This window comes from Diorhabda sublineata, chromosome 4 (genome assembly GCF_026230105.1).
Source record: "Diorhabda sublineata isolate icDioSubl1.1 chromosome 4, icDioSubl1.1, whole genome shotgun sequence".
Taxonomy (NCBI): domain Eukaryota; kingdom Metazoa; phylum Arthropoda; class Insecta; order Coleoptera; family Chrysomelidae; genus Diorhabda; species Diorhabda sublineata.
This window is the reverse complement of record NC_079477.1, coordinates 1836671-1856265: the sequence shown is the minus strand read 5'-3', so window position 1 is coordinate 1856265 and position 19595 is coordinate 1836671. Positions and strand designations below refer to the sequence as shown.

The 19595-nt window shown below is 33.4% G+C and overlaps 1 protein-coding gene across 1 annotated transcript in view; it reads right to left on the bottom strand.

Moving 5' to 3' along the window:
* Positions 1 to 19595, bottom strand: part of LOC130442943 (regulating synaptic membrane exocytosis protein 1) — a 102253-nt gene that overhangs the window by 71314 nt on the left and 11344 nt on the right. The window contains exon 2 of the mRNA XM_056777352.1: positions 10954 to 11080. Coding sequence (XP_056633330.1) covers positions 10954 to 11080 — 127 coding nt within the window. The remainder of the gene's footprint in view (positions 1 to 10953; positions 11081 to 19595) is intronic.

Sequence of the window (19595 nt, the reverse complement as noted above, 5' to 3'; positions counted from 1 at the left end):
ACATCGAAAATTGAATGCGACGTTCGGAAAATGCGATTTAAGTCATATAATAGAGATAACCTCAAATTTGTCGAACTTGAAGGTAGTTGTAAGGCATTTATTTGCGTTGCAACAGTATTTTTTGACAAACTATGAATGCGTAATTATATAATTAACCATCTAGAACAAATATAAAGTTTTGTAAAACATGTTTTATATTTGAAAACATCGAAAATTGAATGCGACGTTCGGAAAATGCGATTTAAGTCATATATTAGAGATAACCTCAAATTTAACGAGCTTGAAGGTACCTGTAAGGCATTTATTTGCGTTGCCACAGTATTTTTTGACAAACTATGAATGCGTAATTATATAATTAACCATCTAGAAGAAATATAAAGTTTTGAAGTTTTGTAAAACATGTTTTATATTTGAAAACATCGAAAATTGAATGCGACGTTCGGAAAATGCGATTTAAGTCATATATTAGAGATAACCTCAAATTTAACGAGCTTGAAGGTAGTTGTAAGGCATTTATTTGCGTTGCAACAGTATTTTTTGACAAACTATGAATGCGTAATTATATAATTAACCATCTAGAACAAATATAAAGTTTTGAAGTTTTGTAAAACATGTTTTATATTTGAAAACATCGAAAATTGAATGCGACGTCCAAAAAATGCGTTTTAAGTCATATAATAGAGATAACCTCAAATTTGTCGAACTTGAAGGTAGTTGTAAGGCATTTATTTGCGTTGCCACAGTATTTTTTGACAAACTATGAATGCGTAATTATATAATTAACCATCTAGAACAAATATAAAGTTTTGAAGTTTTGTAAAACATGTTTTATATTTGAAAACATCGAAAATTGAATGCGACGTCCAAAAAATGCGTTTTAAGTCATATAATAGAGATAACCTCAAATTTGTCGAACTTGAAGGTAGTTGTAAGGCATTTATTTGCGTTGCCACAGTATTTTTTGACAAACTATTGAATGCGTAATTATATAATTAACCATCTAGAACAAATATAAAATTTTGAAGTTTTGTAAAACATGTTTTATATTTGAAAACATCGAAAATTGAATGCGACGTTCGGAAAATGCGATTTAAGTCATATATTAGAGATAACCTCAAATTTAACGAGCTTGAAGGTAGTTGTAAGGCATTTATATGCGTTGCCACAGTATTTTTTGACAAACTATTGAATGCGTTATTATATAATTAACCATCTAGAACAAATATAAAATTTTGAAGTTTTGTAAATCATTTTTTATATTTGAAAACATCGAAAATTGAATGCGACGTTCGGAAAATGCGATTTAAGTCATATAATAGAGATAACCTCAAATTTGTCGAACTTGAAGGTAGTTGTAAGGCATTTATTTGCGTTGCAACAGTATTTTTTGACAAACTATGAATGCGTAATTATATAATTAACCATCTAGAACAAATATAAAGTTTTGTAAAACATGTTTTATATTTGAAAACATCGAAAATTGAATGCGACGTTCGGAAAATGCGATTTAAGTCATATATTAGAGATAACCTCAAATTTAACGAGCTTGAAGGTAGTTGTAAGGCATTTATTTGTGTTGCCACAGTATTTTTTGACAAACTATTGAATGCGTAATTATATAATTAACCATCTAGAAGAAATATAAAGTTTTGAAGTTTTGTAAAACATGCTTTATATTTGAAAACATCGAAAATTGAATGCGATGTCCAAAAAATGCGATTTAAGTCATATATTAGAGATAACCTCAAATTTAACGAGCTTGAAGGTACCTGTAAGGCATTTATTTGCGTTGCCACAGTATTTTTTGACAAACTATGAATGCGTAATTATATAATTAACCATCTAGAAGAAATATAAAGTTTTGAAGTTTTGTAAAACATGTTTTATATTTGAAAACATCGAAAATTGAATGCGACGTTCGGAAAATGCGATTTAAGTCATATATTAGAGATAACCTCAAATTTAACGAGCTTGAAGGTAGTTGTAAGGCATTTATTTGCGTTGCAACAGTATTTTTTGACAAACTATGAATGCGTAATTATATAATTAACCATCTAGAACAAATATAAAGTTTTGAAGTTTTGTAAAACATGTTTTATATTTGAAAACATCGAAAATTGAATGCGACGTCCAAAAAATGCGATTTAAGTCATATAATAGAGATAACCTCAAATTTGTCGAACTTGAAGGTAGTTGTAAGGCATTTATTTGCGTTGCCACAGTATTTTTTGACAAACTATTGAATGCGTAATTATATAATTAACCATCTAGAACAAATATAAAATTTTGAAGTTTTGTAAATCATTTTTTATATTTGAAAACATCGAAAATTGAATGCGACGTTCGGAAAATGCGATTTAAGTCATATATTAGAGATAACCTCAAATTTAACGAGCTTGAAGGTAGTTGTAAGGCATTTATTTGCGTTGCAACAGTATTTTTTGACAAACTATGAATGCGTAATTATATAATTAACCATCTAGAACAAATATAAAGTTTTGAAGTTTTGTAAAACATGTTTTATATTTGAAAACATCGAAAATTGAATGCGACGTCCAAAAAATGCGATTTAAGTCATATAATAGAGATAACCTCAAATTTGTCGAACTTGAAGGTAGTTGTAAGGCATTTATTTGCGTTGCCACAGTATTTTTTGACAAACTATTGAATGCGTAATTATATAATTAACCATCTAGAACAAATATAAAATTTTGAAGTTTTGTAAATCATTTTTTATATTTGAAAACATCGAAAATTGAATGCGACGTTCGGAAAATGCGATTTAAGTCATATATTAGAGATAACCTCAAATTTAACGAGCTTGAAGGTAGTTGTAAGGCATTTATTTGCGTTGCAACAGTATTTTTTGACAAACTATGAATGCGTAATTATATAATTAACCATCTAGAACAAATATAAAGTTTTGAAGTTTTGTAAAACATGTTTTATATTTGAAAACATCGAAAATTGAATGCGACGTCCAAAAAATGCGTTTTAAGTCATATAATAGAGATAACCTCAAATTTGTCGAACTTGAAGGTAGTTGTAAGGCATTTATTTGCGTTGCCACAGTATTTTTTGACAAACTATTGAATGCGTAATTATATAATTAACCATCTAGAACAAATATAAAATTTTGAAGTTTTGTAAAACATGTTTTATATTTGAAAACATCGAAAATTGAATGCGACGTTCGGAAAATGCGATTTAAGTCATATATTAGAGATAACCTCAAATTTAACGAGCTTGAAGGTAGTTGTAAGGCATTTATTTGCGTTGCCACAGTATTTTTTGACAAACTATTGAATGCGTAATTATATAATTAACCATCTAGAACAAATATAAAATTTTGAAGTTTTGTAAATCATTTTTTATATTTGAAAACATCGAAAATTGAATGCGACGTTCGGAAAATGCGATTTAAGTCATATAATAGAGATAACCTCAAATTTGTCGAACTTGAAGGTAGTTGTAAGGCATTTATTTGCGTTGCCACAGTATTTTTTGACAAACTATGAATGCGTAATTATATAATTAACCATCTAGAACAAATATAAAGTTTTGAAGTTTTGTAAAACATGTTTTATATTTGAAAACATCGAAAATTGAATGCGACGTCCAAAAAATGCGATTTAAGTCATATAATAGAGATAACCTCAAATTTGTCGAACTTGAAGGTAGTTGTAAGGCATTTATTTGCGTTGCCACAGTATTTTTTGACAAACTATTGAATGCGTAATTATATAATTAACCATCTAGAACAAATATAAAATTTTGAAGTTTTGTAAAACATGTTTTATATTTGAAAACATCGAAAATTGAATGCGACGTTCTGAAAATGCGATTTAAGTCATATATTAGAGATAACCTCAAATTTAACGAGCTTGAAGGTAGTTGTAAGGCATTTATTTGCGTTGCCACAGTATTTTTTGACAAACTATGAATGCGTAATTATATAATTAACCATCTAGAAGAAATATAAAGTTTTGAAGTTTTGTAAAACATGTTTTATATTTGAAAACATCGAAAATTGAATGCGACGTTCGGAAAATGCGATTTAAGTCATATATTAGAGATAACCTCAAATTTAACGAGCTTGAAGGTAGTTGTAAGGCATTTATTTGCGTTGCAACAGTATTTTTTGACAAACTATGAATGCGTAATTATATAATTAACCATCTAGAACAAATATAAAGTTTTGAAGTTTTGTAAAACATGTTTTATATTTGAAAACATCGAAAATTGAATGCGACGTCCAAAAAATGCGTTTTAAGTCATATAATAGAGATAACCTCAAATTTGTCGAACTTGAAGGTAGTTGTAAGGCATTTATTTGCGTTGCCACAGTATTTTTTGACAAACTATGAATGCGTTATTATATAATTAACCATCTAGAACAAATATAAAGTTTTGTAAAACATGTTTTATATTTGAAAACATCGAAAATTGAATGCGACGTTCGGAAAATGCGATTTAAGTCATATATTAGAGATAACCTCAAATTTAACGAGCTTGAAGGTAGTTGTAAGGCATTTATTTGCGTTGCCACAGTATTTTTTGACAAACTATGAATGCGTAATTATATAATTAACCATCTAGAACAAATATAAAGTTTTGTAAAACATGTTTTATATTTGAAAACATCGAAAATTGAATGCGACGTTCGGAAAATGCGATTTAAGTCATATATTAGAGATAACCTCAAATTTAACGAGCTTGAAGGTAGTTGTAAGGCATTTATTTGCGTTGCCACAGTATTTTTTGACAAACTATGAATGCGTTATTATATAATTAACCATCTAGAACAAATATAAAGTTTTGTAAAACATGTTTTATATTTGAAAACATCGAAAATTGAATGCGATGTCCAAAAAATGCGATTTAAGTCATATAATAGAGATAACCTCAAATTTGTCGAACTTGAAGGTAGTTGTAAGGCATTTATTTGCGTTGCCACAGTATTTTTTGACAAACTATGAATGCGTAATTATATAATTAACCATCTAGAACAAATATAAAGTTTTGAAGTTTTGTAAAACATGCTTTATATTTGAAAACATCGAAAATTGAATGCGATGTCCAAAAAATGCGATTTAAGTCATATAATAGAGATAACCTCAAATTTGTCGAACTTGAAGGTAGTTGTAAGGCATTTATTTGCGTTGCCACAGTATTTTTTGACAAACTATGAATGCGTAATTATATAATTAACCATCTAGAACAAATATAAAGTTTTGAAGTTTTGTAAAACATGTTTTATATTTGAAAACATCGAAAATTGAATGCGACGTCCAAAAAATGCGTTTTAAGTCATATAATAGAGATAACCTCAAATTTGTCGAACTTGAAGGTAGTTGTAAGGCATTTATTTGCGTTGCCACAGTATTTTTTGACAAACTATTGAATGCGTAATTATATAATTAACCATCTAGAACAAATATAAAATTTTGAAGTTTTGTAAAACATGTTTTATATTTGAAAACATCGAAAATTGAATGCGACGTTCGGAAAATGCGATTTAAGTCATATATTAGAGATAACCTCAAATTTAACGAGCTTGAAGGTAGTTGTAAGGCATTTATTTGCGTTGCCACAGTATTTTTTGACAAACTATTGAATGCGTAATTATATAATTAACCATCTAGAACAAATATAAAATTTTGAAGTTTTGTAAAACATGTTTTATATTTGAAAACATCGAAAATTGAATGCGACGTTCGGAAAATGCGATTTAAGTCATATATTAGAGATAACCTCAAATTTAACGAGCTTGAAGGTAGTTGTAAGGCATTTATTTGCGTTGCCACAGTATTTTTTGACAAACTATTGAATGCGTAATTATATAATTAACCATCTAGAACAAATATAAAGTTTTGAAGTTTTGTAAAACATGTTTTATATTTGAAAACATCGAAAATTGAATGCGACGTCCAAAAAATGCGTTTTAAGTCATATAATAGAGATAACCTCAAATTTGTCGAACTTGAAGGTAGTTGTAAGGCATTTATTTGCGTTGCCACAGTATTTTTTGACAAACTATGAATGCGTTATTATATAATTAACCATCTAGAACAAATATAAAGTTTTGTAAAACATGTTTTATATTTGAAAACATCGAAAATTGAATGCGACGTTCGGAAAATGCGATTTAAGTCATATATTAGAGATAACCTCAAATTTAACGAGCTTGAAGGTAGTTGTAAGGCATTTATTTGCGTTGCCACAGTATTTTTTGACAAACTATTGAATGCGTAATTATATAATTAACCATCTAGAAGAAATATAAAGTTTTGAAGTTTTGTAAAACATGCTTTATATTTGAAAACATCGAAAATTGAATGCGATGTCCAAAAAATGCGATTTAAGTCATATAATAGAGATAACCTCAAATTTGTCGAACTTGAAGGTAGTTGTAAGGCATTTATTTGCGTTGCCACAGTATTTTTTGACAAACTATGAATGCGTAATTATATAATTAACCATCTAGAACAAATATAAAGTTTTGAAGTTTTGTAAAACATGCTTTATATTTGAAAACATCGAAAATTGAATGCGATGTCCAAAAAATGCGATTTAAGTCATATAATAGAGATAACCTCAAATTTGTCGAACTTGAAGGTAGTTGTAAGGCATTTATTTGCGTTGCCACAGTATTTTTTGACAAACTATGAATGCGTAATTATATAATTAACCATCTAGAACAAATATAAAGTTTTGAAGTTTTGTAAAACATGTTTTATATTTGAAAACATCGAAAATTGAATGCGACGTCCAAAAAATGCGTTTTAAGTCATATAATAGAGATAACCTCAAATTTGTCGAACTTGAAGGTAGTTGTAAGGCATTTATTTGCGTTGCCACAGTATTTTTTGACAAACTATTGAATGCGTAATTATATAATTAACCATCTAGAACAAATATAAAATTTTGAAGTTTTGTAAAACATGTTTTATATTTGAAAACATCGAAAATTGAATGCGACGTTCGGAAAATGCGATTTAAGTCATATATTAGAGATAACCTCAAATTTAACGAGCTTGAAGGTAGTTGTAAGGCATTTATTTGCGTTGCCACAGTATTTTTTGACAAACTATTGAATGCGTTATTATATAATTAACCATCTAGAACAAATATAAAATTTTGAAGTTTTGTAAATCATTTTTTATATTTGAAAACATCGAAAATTGAATGCGACGTTCGGAAAATGCGATTTAAGTCATATAATAGAGATAACCTCAAATTTGTCGAACTTGAAGGTAGTTGTAAGGCATTTATTTGCGTTGCAACAGTATTTTTTGACAAACTATGAATGCGTAATTATATAATTAACCATCTAGAACAAATATAAAGTTTTGTAAAACATGTTTTATATTTGAAAACATCGAAAATTGAATGCGACGTTCGGAAAATGCGATTTAAGTCATATATTAGAGATAACCTCAAATTTAACGAGCTTGAAGGTACCTGTAAGGCATTTATTTGCGTTGCCACAGTATTTTTTGACAAACTATGAATGCGTAATTATATAATTAACCATCTAGAAGAAATATAAAGTTTTGAAGTTTTGTAAAACATGTTTTATATTTGAAAACATCGAAAATTGAATGCGACGTTCGGAAAATGCGATTTAAGTCATATATTAGAGATAACCTCAAATTTAACGAGCTTGAAGGTAGTTGTAAGGCATTTATTTGCGTTGCAACAGTATTTTTTGACAAACTATGAATGCGTAATTATATAATTAACCATCTAGAACAAATATAAAGTTTTGAAGTTTTGTAAAACATGTTTTATATTTGAAAACATCGAAAATTGAATGCGACGTCCAAAAAATGCGTTTTAAGTCATATAATAGAGATAACCTCAAATTTGTCGAACTTGAAGGTAGTTGTAAGGCATTTATTTGCGTTGCCACAGTATTTTTTGACAAACTATGAATGCGTAATTATATAATTAACCATCTAGAACAAATATAAAGTTTTGAAGTTTTGTAAAACATGTTTTATATTTGAAAACATCGAAAATTGAATGCGACGTCCAAAAAATGCGTTTTAAGTCATATAATAGAGATAACCTCAAATTTGTCGAACTTGAAGGTAGTTGTAAGGCATTTATTTGCGTTGCCACAGTATTTTTTGACAAACTATTGAATGCGTAATTATATAATTAACCATCTAGAACAAATATAAAATTTTGAAGTTTTGTAAAACATGTTTTATATTTGAAAACATCGAAAATTGAATGCGACGTTCGGAAAATGCGATTTAAGTCATATATTAGAGATAACCTCAAATTTAACGAGCTTGAAGGTAGTTGTAAGGCATTTATTTGCGTTGCCACAGTATTTTTTGACAAACTATTGAATGCGTTATTATATAATTAACCATCTAGAACAAATATAAAATTTTGAAGTTTTGTAAATCATTTTTTATATTTGAAAACATCGAAAATTGAATGCGACGTTCGGAAAATGCGATTTAAGTCATATAATAGAGATAACCTCAAATTTGTCGAACTTGAAGGTAGTTGTAAGGCATTTATTTGCGTTGCAACAGTATTTTTTGACAAACTATGAATGCGTAATTATATAATTAACCATCTAGAACAAATATAAAGTTTTGTAAAACATGTTTTATATTTGAAAACATCGAAAATTGAATGCGACGTTCGGAAAATGCGATTTAAGTCATATATTAGAGATAACCTCAAATTTAACGAGCTTGAAGGTAGTTGTAAGGCATTTATTTGCGTTGCCACAGTATTTTTTGACAAACTATTGAATGCGTAATTATATAATTAACCATCTAGAAGAAATATAAAGTTTTGAAGTTTTGTAAAACATGCTTTATATTTGAAAACATCGAAAATTGAATGCGATGTCCAAAAAATGCGATTTAAGTCATATATTAGAGATAACCTCAAATTTAACGAGCTTGAAGGTACCTGTAAGGCATTTATTTGCGTTGCCACAGTATTTTTTGACAAACTATGAATGCGTAATTATATAATTAACCATCTAGAAGAAATATAAAGTTTTGAAGTTTTGTAAAACATGTTTTATATTTGAAAACATCGAAAATTGAATGCGACGTTCGGAAAATGCGATTTAAGTCATATATTAGAGATAACCTCAAATTTAACGAGCTTGAAGGTAGTTGTAAGGCATTTATTTGCGTTGCAACAGTATTTTTTGACAAACTATGAATGCGTAATTATATAATTAACCATCTAGAACAAATATAAAGTTTTGAAGTTTTGTAAAACATGTTTTATATTTGAAAACATCGAAAATTGAATGCGACGTCCAAAAAATGCGATTTAAGTCATATAATAGAGATAACCTCAAATTTGTCGAACTTGAAGGTAGTTGTAAGGCATTTATTTGCGTTGCCACAGTATTTTTTGACAAACTATTGAATGCGTAATTATATAATTAACCATCTAGAACAAATATAAAATTTTGAAGTTTTGTAAATCATTTTTTATATTTGAAAACATCGAAAATTGAATGCGACGTTCGGAAAATGCGATTTAAGTCATATATTAGAGATAACCTCAAATTTAACGAGCTTGAAGGTAGTTGTAAGGCATTTATTTGCGTTGCAACAGTATTTTTTGACAAACTATGAATGCGTAATTATATAATTAACCATCTAGAACAAATATAAAGTTTTGAAGTTTTGTAAAACATGTTTTATATTTGAAAACATCGAAAATTGAATGCGACGTCCAAAAAATGCGATTTAAGTCATATAATAGAGATAACCTCAAATTTGTCGAACTTGAAGGTAGTTGTAAGGCATTTATTTGCGTTGCCACAGTATTTTTTGACAAACTATTGAATGCGTAATTATATAATTAACCATCTAGAACAAATATAAAATTTTGAAGTTTTGTAAATCATTTTTTATATTTGAAAACATCGAAAATTGAATGCGACGTTCGGAAAATGCGATTTAAGTCATATATTAGAGATAACCTCAAATTTAACGAGCTTGAAGGTAGTTGTAAGGCATTTATTTGCGTTGCAACAGTATTTTTTGACAAACTATGAATGCGTAATTATATAATTAACCATCTAGAACAAATATAAAGTTTTGAAGTTTTGTAAAACATGTTTTATATTTGAAAACATCGAAAATTGAATGCGACGTCCAAAAAATGCGTTTTAAGTCATATAATAGAGATAACCTCAAATTTGTCGAACTTGAAGGTAGTTGTAAGGCATTTATTTGCGTTGCCACAGTATTTTTTGACAAACTATGAATGCGTAATTATATAATTAACCATCTAGAACAAATATAAAGTTTTGAAGTTTTGTAAATCATGTTTTATATTTGAAAACATCGAAAATTGAATGCGATGTCCAAAAAATGCGATTTAAGTCATATATTAGAGATAACCTCAAATTTAACGAGCTTGAAGGTACCTGTAAGGCATTTATTTGCGTTGCCACAGTATTTTTTGACAAACTATGAATGCGTAATTATATAATTAACCATCTAGAAGAAATATAAAGTTTTGAAGTTTTGTAAAACATGTTTTATATTTGAAAACATCGAAAATTGAATGCGATGTCCAAAAAATGCGATTTAAGTCATATATTAGAGATAACCTCAAATTTAACGAGCTTGAAGGTAGTTGTAAGGCATTTATTTGCGTTGCCACAGTATTTTTTGACAAACTATTGAATGCGTAATTATATAATTAACCATCTAGAACAAATATAAAGTTTTGAAGTTTTGTAAAACATGTTTTATATTTGAAAACATCGAAAATTGAATGCGACGTCCAAAAAATGCGATTTAAGTCTAGTTCTGAGTAATCAGTTCATACGTAATCTACCAAAACCCGGGTTGTTGTTTCCGATAAGTCTTGTTTTTCCACAAAAAACGAAAAATCACTCAAATATTTATGTTTTTCAAAATCTTTCACCATTATTATTATTTTTACCTTTATCTTGTGCGGTAAGTAGAGATGACGAGATGGTTTGCTTTAATTTTCCGAAAGTCGTTCCGCCATCTGTTGGTTCGTTGGTATTATTCCCAGCTCCGGGCTCAGTCGTTACTCCTATTTGGATCTGAAACGAAATTAATATTAAATTTAAACATTTCAATCAAGCCACAATTTGGATGTCGATTTCCCAAACTATAAGTATCCGAAGGCTGGGAAATATATTACAATTCGTACACTTCAATGTTGCCACATGTACTCCGAAATTTATCTGCTGAGAAATTGAAATAAAACTGTGTTTCTCCACAGTAAAACCGATCCTAAATAATGACCAAACCTGGGGTGTGCATCATGATGATGCATGGAAAAAATTTAGCTTTGAAAAGATGTTTACCTCAATACCTAGCTGTAGAAATAATTGGGTTCATAACAGCGTACTAGAAATGAACAGAAACGCCATTAAATGGTACAGGGAGTGATAAAAAAACAGCAGACGGAGCTGGAACAGGACCGTACGGACCCAGAGCTAAAAACTGGACTGTACACCAAGAATTTTTCAAGCAGAAATCTAAAGATGAACTGGAGATTGTCCTTAGGGGCTCTAAGGTCTAATATCATCGATCTCTGAAAAACTACAGGACCCCTAGGGGTACCCAATACCCCCATATCCGTACAAACAAATTTTTGTTCGATATATTTGGTATTTCCTGCGATTTTTTTTTTTGTCTTTTAAGATCAGATATGATATTACTAACATTTAATATCGAATGAAAGATGAGATATAAATTTTGTTTTCTTAATCCCGCGTCATATATTTCCTCTAAAAACCCATTCCATGTTCCTTCCACGACCGAGTTTCTCATATTTTGTCGTTACTCGGGGATCAGAATTGTAAATCCTTACATGTCATGCGGGTTATCATGGAAACACCCCGTTTTTCGTCACTCGCACATTGTTGCGAAACATGTCGAACGTATACAGGGTGTCCCACGACGACTTAAAACTATCTGTATATGAAGAAATACTTTAGTAAGTGAAATCATGAAAATTTCTAGGTTTGGGTTTTCGGATACGATCTTTTTAACTTAAAATATTTACAAAGATGGATGTAATTTTGTTATTTTAAATAGAACACCCTATATATTAATACGTTTTTGAAATCTACGTGAATTTTTAGTATACTTTTGTCTAAAAACTTTTTTCGAAAAAAGCAGGGACTGGGAAGCCCAAAACGAAGGAAAAACCGAAACCGCGGCAGCCGTTTTGGCGCGTGACATCCTAGACGGGAAACTGCGGAACTCCTCGAAGAAAATAACGTCGATGCCCGCGAAGACGTTCTCGAACAAATTGAGAACGTAATCGCGCGGCCCCACGGGGAAACAGCGACCGGGAAGCCCAAAACGAAGGAAAAACCGAAACCGCGGCAGCCGTTTTGGCGCGTGACATCCTAGACGGGAAACTGCGGAACTCCTCGAAGAAAATAACGTCGATGCCCGCGAAGACGTTCCGGAACAACTTGAGAACGTAATCGCGCGGCCCCACGGGGAAACAGCGACCGGGAAGCCCAAAACGAAGGAAAAACCGAAACTGCGGCAGCCGTTTTGGCGCGTGACATCCTAGACGGGAAACCGCGGAACTCCTTGAAGAAAATGAACAACGATGCCCACGAAGACGTTCTCGAACAAATTGAGAACGTAATCGCGCGGCCCCACGGGGAAACAGCGACCGGGAAGCCCAAAACGAAGGAAAAACCGAAACTGCGGCAGCCGTTTTGGCGCGTGACATCCTAGACGGGAAACCGCGGAACTCCTCGAAGAAAATAAACAACGATGCCCACGAAGACGTTCTCGAACAAATTGAGAACGTAATCGCGCGGCCCCACGAGGAAGCAGCGACTAGGAAGCCCAAAACGAAGGAAAAATCGAAACCGCGGCAGCCGTTTTGGCGTGTGACATCCTAGACGGGAAACCGCGGAACTTCTCGAAGAAAATAACAACGATACCCGCGAAGACGTTCTCGAACAACTTGAGAACGAAAACGCGCGGCCCCACGGGGAAACAGCGACTGGGAAGCCCAAAACGAAGGGAAAACCGAAACCGCGGCAGCCGTTTTGGCGCGTGACATCCTAGACGGGAAACTGCGGAACTCCTCGAAGAAAATAACGTCGATGCCCGCGAAGACGTTCTCGAACAAATTGAGAACGTAATCGCGCGGCCCCACGGGGAAACAGCGACCGGGAAGCCCAAAACGAAGGAAAAACCGAAACTGCGGCAGCCGTTTTGGCGCGTGACATCCTAGACGGGAAACTGCGGAACTCCTCGAAGAAAATAACGTCGATGCCCGCGAAGACGTTCCGGAACAACTTGAGAACGTAATCGCGCGGCCCCACGGGGAAACAGCGACCGGGAAGCCCAAAACGAAGGAAAAACCGAAACTGCGGCAGCCGTTTTGGCGCGTGACATCCTAGACGGGAAACCGCGGAACTCCTTGAAGAAAATGAACAACGATGCCCACGAAGACGTTCTCGAACAAATTGAGAACGTAATCGCGCGGCCCCACGGGGAAACAGCGACCGGGAAGCCCAAAACGAAGGAAAAACCGAAACTGCGGCAGCCGTTTTGGCGCGTGACATCCTAGACGGGAAACCGCGGAACTCCTTGAAGAAAATAAACAACGATGCCCACGAAGACGTTCTCGAACAAATTGAGAACGTAATCGCGCGGCCCCACGGGGAAACAGCGACTAGGAAGCCCAAAACGAAGGAAAAACCGAAACCGCGGCAGCCGTTTTGGCGCGTGACATCCTAGACGGGAAACCGTGGAACTCCTCGAAGAAAATAAACGACGATGCCCACGAAGACGTTCTCGAACAAATTGAGAACGTAATCGCGCGGCCCCACGGGGAAACAGCGACCGGGAAGCCCAAAACGAAGGAAAAACCGAAACTGCGGCAGCCGTTTTGGCGCGTGACATCCTAGACGGGAAACCGCGGAACTCCTTGAAGAAAATAAACAACGATGCCCACGAAGACGTTCTCGAACAAATTGAGAACGTAATCGCGCGGCCCCACTGGGAAACAGCGACTAGGAAGCCCAAAACGAAGGAAAAACCGAAACCGCGGCAGCCGTTTTGGCGCGTGACATCCTAGACGGGAAACCGCGGAACTCCTTGAAGAAAATAAACAACGATGCCCACGAAGACGTTCTCGAACAAATTGAGAACGTAATCGCGCGGCCCCACTGGGAAACAGCGACTAGGAAGCCCAAAACGAAGGAAAAACCGAAACCGCGGCAGCCGTTTTGGCGCGTGACATCCTAGACGGGAAACCGCGGAACTCCTTGAAGAAAATAAACAACGATGCCCACGAAGACGTTCTCGAACAAATTGAGAACGTAATCGCGCGGCCCCACGGGGAAACAGCGACTAGGAAGCCCAAAACGAAGGAAAAACCGAAACTGCGGCAGCCGTTTTGGGCTGAAAATTGGAAAACTGGATAATTTGGAACCCTCTATAATTGGTACATATATCTTGGTTCCTTGAGATCCCAATTAACCAGGTTCCGCTGTACAAAAATGGTAAAAGCAGGAAATACCATCAAGAAAAAGACCAAGAAGGAAGTGGATAGTTCAAATGATGAAGAAAGAAGAATAACCTCAAAAATCAACACTCCATCTACACTTGAAAGCATTACCCTGTATACAGATTACCTACAGCGATCGACCTAATCAAATTACCTTCTTGTAGAAGTACTTTTCAAGAGGTACTCATTGCGAAGCGTTCACGATTCTTTAACCAGGTCTGATCACCTAACCAATAGTCTCGATATTTTACGCTACAATCCTCACAGAACCTCACCTTGGTGACGTAAAATTGGGAATAGTACCCAGAACCGTGGTTCTAACTTCGCCCAGATGCTTCTGGAGCAGCGTTTCGACCATTGATTTTAAGATTATCACCATTCGTAAATTAATTTTACGTGAAACTTAATTGCAACATATCGTAGACCGGCCTATCACACCACTAATCGATTTTCGGTGTTCCCGACATTTTCTACGTGTATCAATTTATCAAAAAGTCAGATAAGAGGAAGCGCGCGCGCCAAATTCGAATGAAAAATCGAATAATCATCTTAATGCATATCAGTCGGATGTTTCCCAAAGGTACATCAAATTTCGTTAATATTTTTAATGTGACACTTTTAATATCGTTAATTAACAAGTTTTTCTCTTCTTCTACCTTTTCGGGTGTCTTTTCCTTTCACATAACGTTTTTCTTCTCGGCCCCAGGTACAACAAGACCCATTTTGAATTACTGAAAACGCTGTTGCTTGGAGTATCCAAATTGGGACCGCGGAAATGGCTTCAAATTGGGAGTCGACATTTCGACTATCGCTTTTGTGATCCGATTGGGGAGTGACCTCTTCGACCGACCAATTTGCGGACGCAAAAACCGTTTGTGGCAATGCGTTTAGCACCCCGGGTACCAGGAAGTACCTCGAGGAACTGTAACCTCATGAAAAGTGATGATTTTTGTAAAATTTTGTCGGTTATTTCATGTTTTTTCAAAGTATGATATATTATTCCGAAATACCTGTCACCCGCGAGGAGACTGCGGCCACAAACAGGGAGCGACCACCCTCGTGGGGCAGGAATAATGGTTGCAGTCTTAAGATTGTGTAAAACTTTTTACTTCTTGATTTGAGTACCGTTAGCTCTGCAATTGGCGCTCGTTTAGCTACGTTATTTGAAGTAGGACTCTTAATTTTCCCATTAAGCTCCTCACCACTTAATATAGTGCGGGTATTCAAGCTCAAAATGGCGTCAAACCACCCCTTATCGAAAAATACCAAAATTATAGTTTTTCCTATTTTTTTTCAATTCGAATGTTTTTCGTTTATACGCCGTAAATATCTTAATATATTTTATGATAGAAAATTTATATATTTTGAGGTGTCAACCCTTAAAAATCTTTAAAAACTACCCTTCTGATGAAAATATTATAGAAAAAAATCTTTCAACGATTTAAAACATTGAAATTTCATTTTTACTGTGAAATATTCATGGAATTTTAATAGAATTTAATTGGTTATTGATTTTTATTACTCAACCCTTAAAAACTACCCCTTTGTAGAGAATGAAATAAAAATAAATCTAATGATTACAAACTTTTAGATTTTACACTCTTTTTGGTATTAAAGTTTCTTGTCTCTACTTGAAGTAATTTTTAATTGTCTATACCCCTTCAACCCTTAAGAACCACCCCTTTACCTCGTGGTACTCTCAAATGTACCTACAGGTAATTTAGCATCAATAGAAAAAATCCGTGCGACAAAATTTGAAACTTTTTCATATTTTATAATTCACAAAAAAAATTTTTATTTTTTATATAACTCCATTATTTTTGAAGTTATGACATCCTACAAAAAACGATTTTAAAGGTAATTTTCAGGGCTACAAGCCTATGTATGTTAAAAGGGCTTGATACTGTCCACATTTTATAAATAAAGGGTCAAAGGGCTGTGGATAATGACAGATTAATTTGGTTATAACTCCGTCAATTTTTATGCTACAAAAAAAAATAAAATAAGCAAAATAATCGTCATAAAAAATGCTTCAATTTGACTGTATATTTATTTTTGTATCTCTTATAGATATGGAAAAAAATGACAAAAAAATTTTTTTGTGAAAATCATTTTTTTAACTTCCACTATTTTACATCATATCTCACTGAAATTTTAGTCGAAACAACTTTTACGACTAGTCATTCGAAAGGTCTTTTTAAACCCTTTAAAAAGTATTCCATGACTTTTTGTTGAAAAATGTACCGTTTTCCCGTTATTTGAGGTTAAATGCTCAATTACGTAAAACAAAAGCTATTCAAGTATTCAAGTATCTATAACTTGCTTTAGGTAGAACATTAAGATCTTAAATTTTTGCTTAATTTCTTTGTTTTTTCATAAGCTTCATTTTTGTTCATCACACTTTTTTCGATAAAACGCATCGTTACAGAGTTATACGTAAAAAACTATTTTTTTGACGAAAAATCGTACTTTTCAATTGCGAATAACTCAAAAACTATCGATCTGACGAAAAAACTTTATACGACATTTTCTACTTTAAATTTGCTAATCTTTCGATTTCTGTTTTTGTTTCGACTACAAAATCGAAAACAAATGGAATTACGCCCGTTTTAAAAATGTGTGGTCTAATCGATCGTTATTTCTAAGTATTTCGACTTTGCATTTCAATTATTTGTATTTCGATGTCGTTGTTAATACTTTAAAATCATCGCTATGATAAAAAATCTGGTACTAATCATGACGAAACGGTGATTCAGACGCTACAAGATGTTGTCTACCGAATTTGTTACCAAATCACCTACTTTATTGCCGCGCCTCGTATTAATTAAAAAAAAAAAGATGTAGTATCACGCTATATTCGAAAATAGAACTTTTAATCACTACATTTCATATGAGTAAACAAATAAAAGCTGGAACCACAGATTTTTCGTGCGATCTAAAGAATTCCGAAATCGATAAAAAACAAATTAGGACTCGGACCGAATCATAATAAATAATTTTCGGAATAAATTCGATTATAATTGCTTGTCAGGGTGAATAGGGCTTCTTTACGTCCTTTTTCTGGTTATCAGCTATCCAAATAGAACGATTTTTGATAGTACAGACGCTTCCTTTCAGAAATTTTTCATAAATGTTTGTCATATAGAACATCCTTCAATTTCAATCTATCTACTTCGATAACTGGTGACTTTTTTGCTGGTATCTTATTGGCAACACTGTTTTTGACACATGACGCGTGAATCGTGTCATATGTCATTGTCAAACTCGTTCAGTTTGGTCTATAATTTAATCGTGAATCGATATGCAAATTATTGTGGTTGCGAGGGACAGAGACGCGTTTAAAAACGTGCTAGGACCTTTTTAGAAGATTAAAAATTCCGACTCGTCCTTCCTTTATCATATTCGAATTTGTTTGTCCCATTCCTAAGCACGTTTCTACAATTTCAGAAAGATCTTTGCACGGCTGTCCATTTTGGAACGCGGACCTACGCAGAAGGAATCAAAATAAATAATTTTCGGAATAAATTCGATTATAATTGTTGTCAGGGTGAATAGGGCTTCTTTACGTCCTTTTTCTGGTTATCAGCTATCCAAATAGAACGATTTTTGATAGTACAGACGCTTCCTTTCAGAAATTTTTCATAAATGTTTGTCATATAGAACATCCTTCAATTTCAATCTATCTACTTCGATAACTAGTGATTTTTTTGCTGGTATCTTATTGGCAACACTGTTTTTGACACGTGACGCGTGAATCGTGTCATATGTCATTGTCAAACTCGTTCAGTTTGGTCTATAATTTAATCGTGAATCGATATGCAAATTATTGTAGTTGCGAGGGACAGAGACGCGTTTAAAAACGTGCTAGGACCTTTTTAGAAGATTAAAAATTCCGACTCGTCCTTCCTTTATCATAATCGAATTTGTTTGTCCCATTCCTAAGCACGTTTCTACAATTTCAGAAAGATCTTTCCACGGCTGTCCATTTTGGAACGCGGACCTACGCAGAACGAATCAAAATAAATAATTTTCGGAATAGATTCGATTATAATTGCTTGTCAGGGTGAATAGGGCTTCTTTACGTCCTTTTTCTGGTTATCAGCTATCCAAATAGAACGATTTTTGATAGTACAGACGCTTCCTTTCAGAAATTTTTCATAAATGTTTATCATATAGAACATCCTTCAATTTCAATCTATCTACTTCGATAACTAGTGATTTTTTTGCTGGTATCTTATTGGCAACTCTGTTTTTGACACGTGACGCGTGAATCGTGTCATATGTCATTGTCAAACTCGTTCAGTTTAGTCTATAATTTGATCATTAATCGATTTGCAAATTATTGTGGTTGCGAGGGACAGAAACGCGTTTAAAAACGTGCTAGGACCTTTTTAGAAGATTAAAAATTCTGACTCGTCCTTCGTTTATCATATTCGAATTTGTTTGTCCCATTCCTAAGCACGTTTCTACAATTTCAGAAAGATCTTTGCACGGCTGTCCATTTTGGAACGCGGACCTACGCAGAACGAATCAAATAAATAATTTTCGGAATAGATTCGATTATAATTGCTTGTCAGGGTGAATAGGGCTTCTTTACGTCCTTTTTCTGGTTATCAGCTATCCAAATGGAACGATTTTTGATAGTACAGACGCTTCCTTTCAGAAATTTTTCATAAATGTTTGTCATATAGAACATCCTTCAATTTCAATCTATCTACTTCGATAACTAGTGATTTTTTTGCTGGTATCTTATTGGCAACACTGTTTTTGACACATGACGCGTGAATCGTGTCATATGTCATTGTCAAACTCGTTCAGTTTAGTCTATAATTTAATCGTGAATCGATTTGCAAATTATTGTGGTTGCGAGGGACAGAGACGCGTTTAAAAACGTGCTAGGACCTTTTTAGAAGATTAAAAATTCCGACTCGTCCTTCCTTTATCATATTCGAATTTGTTTGTCCCATTCCTAAGCACGTTTCTACAATTTCAGAAAGATCTTTGCACGGCTGTCCATTTTGGAACGCGGACCTACTCCACGTTCAGTATCAGTTAAGGGCTCG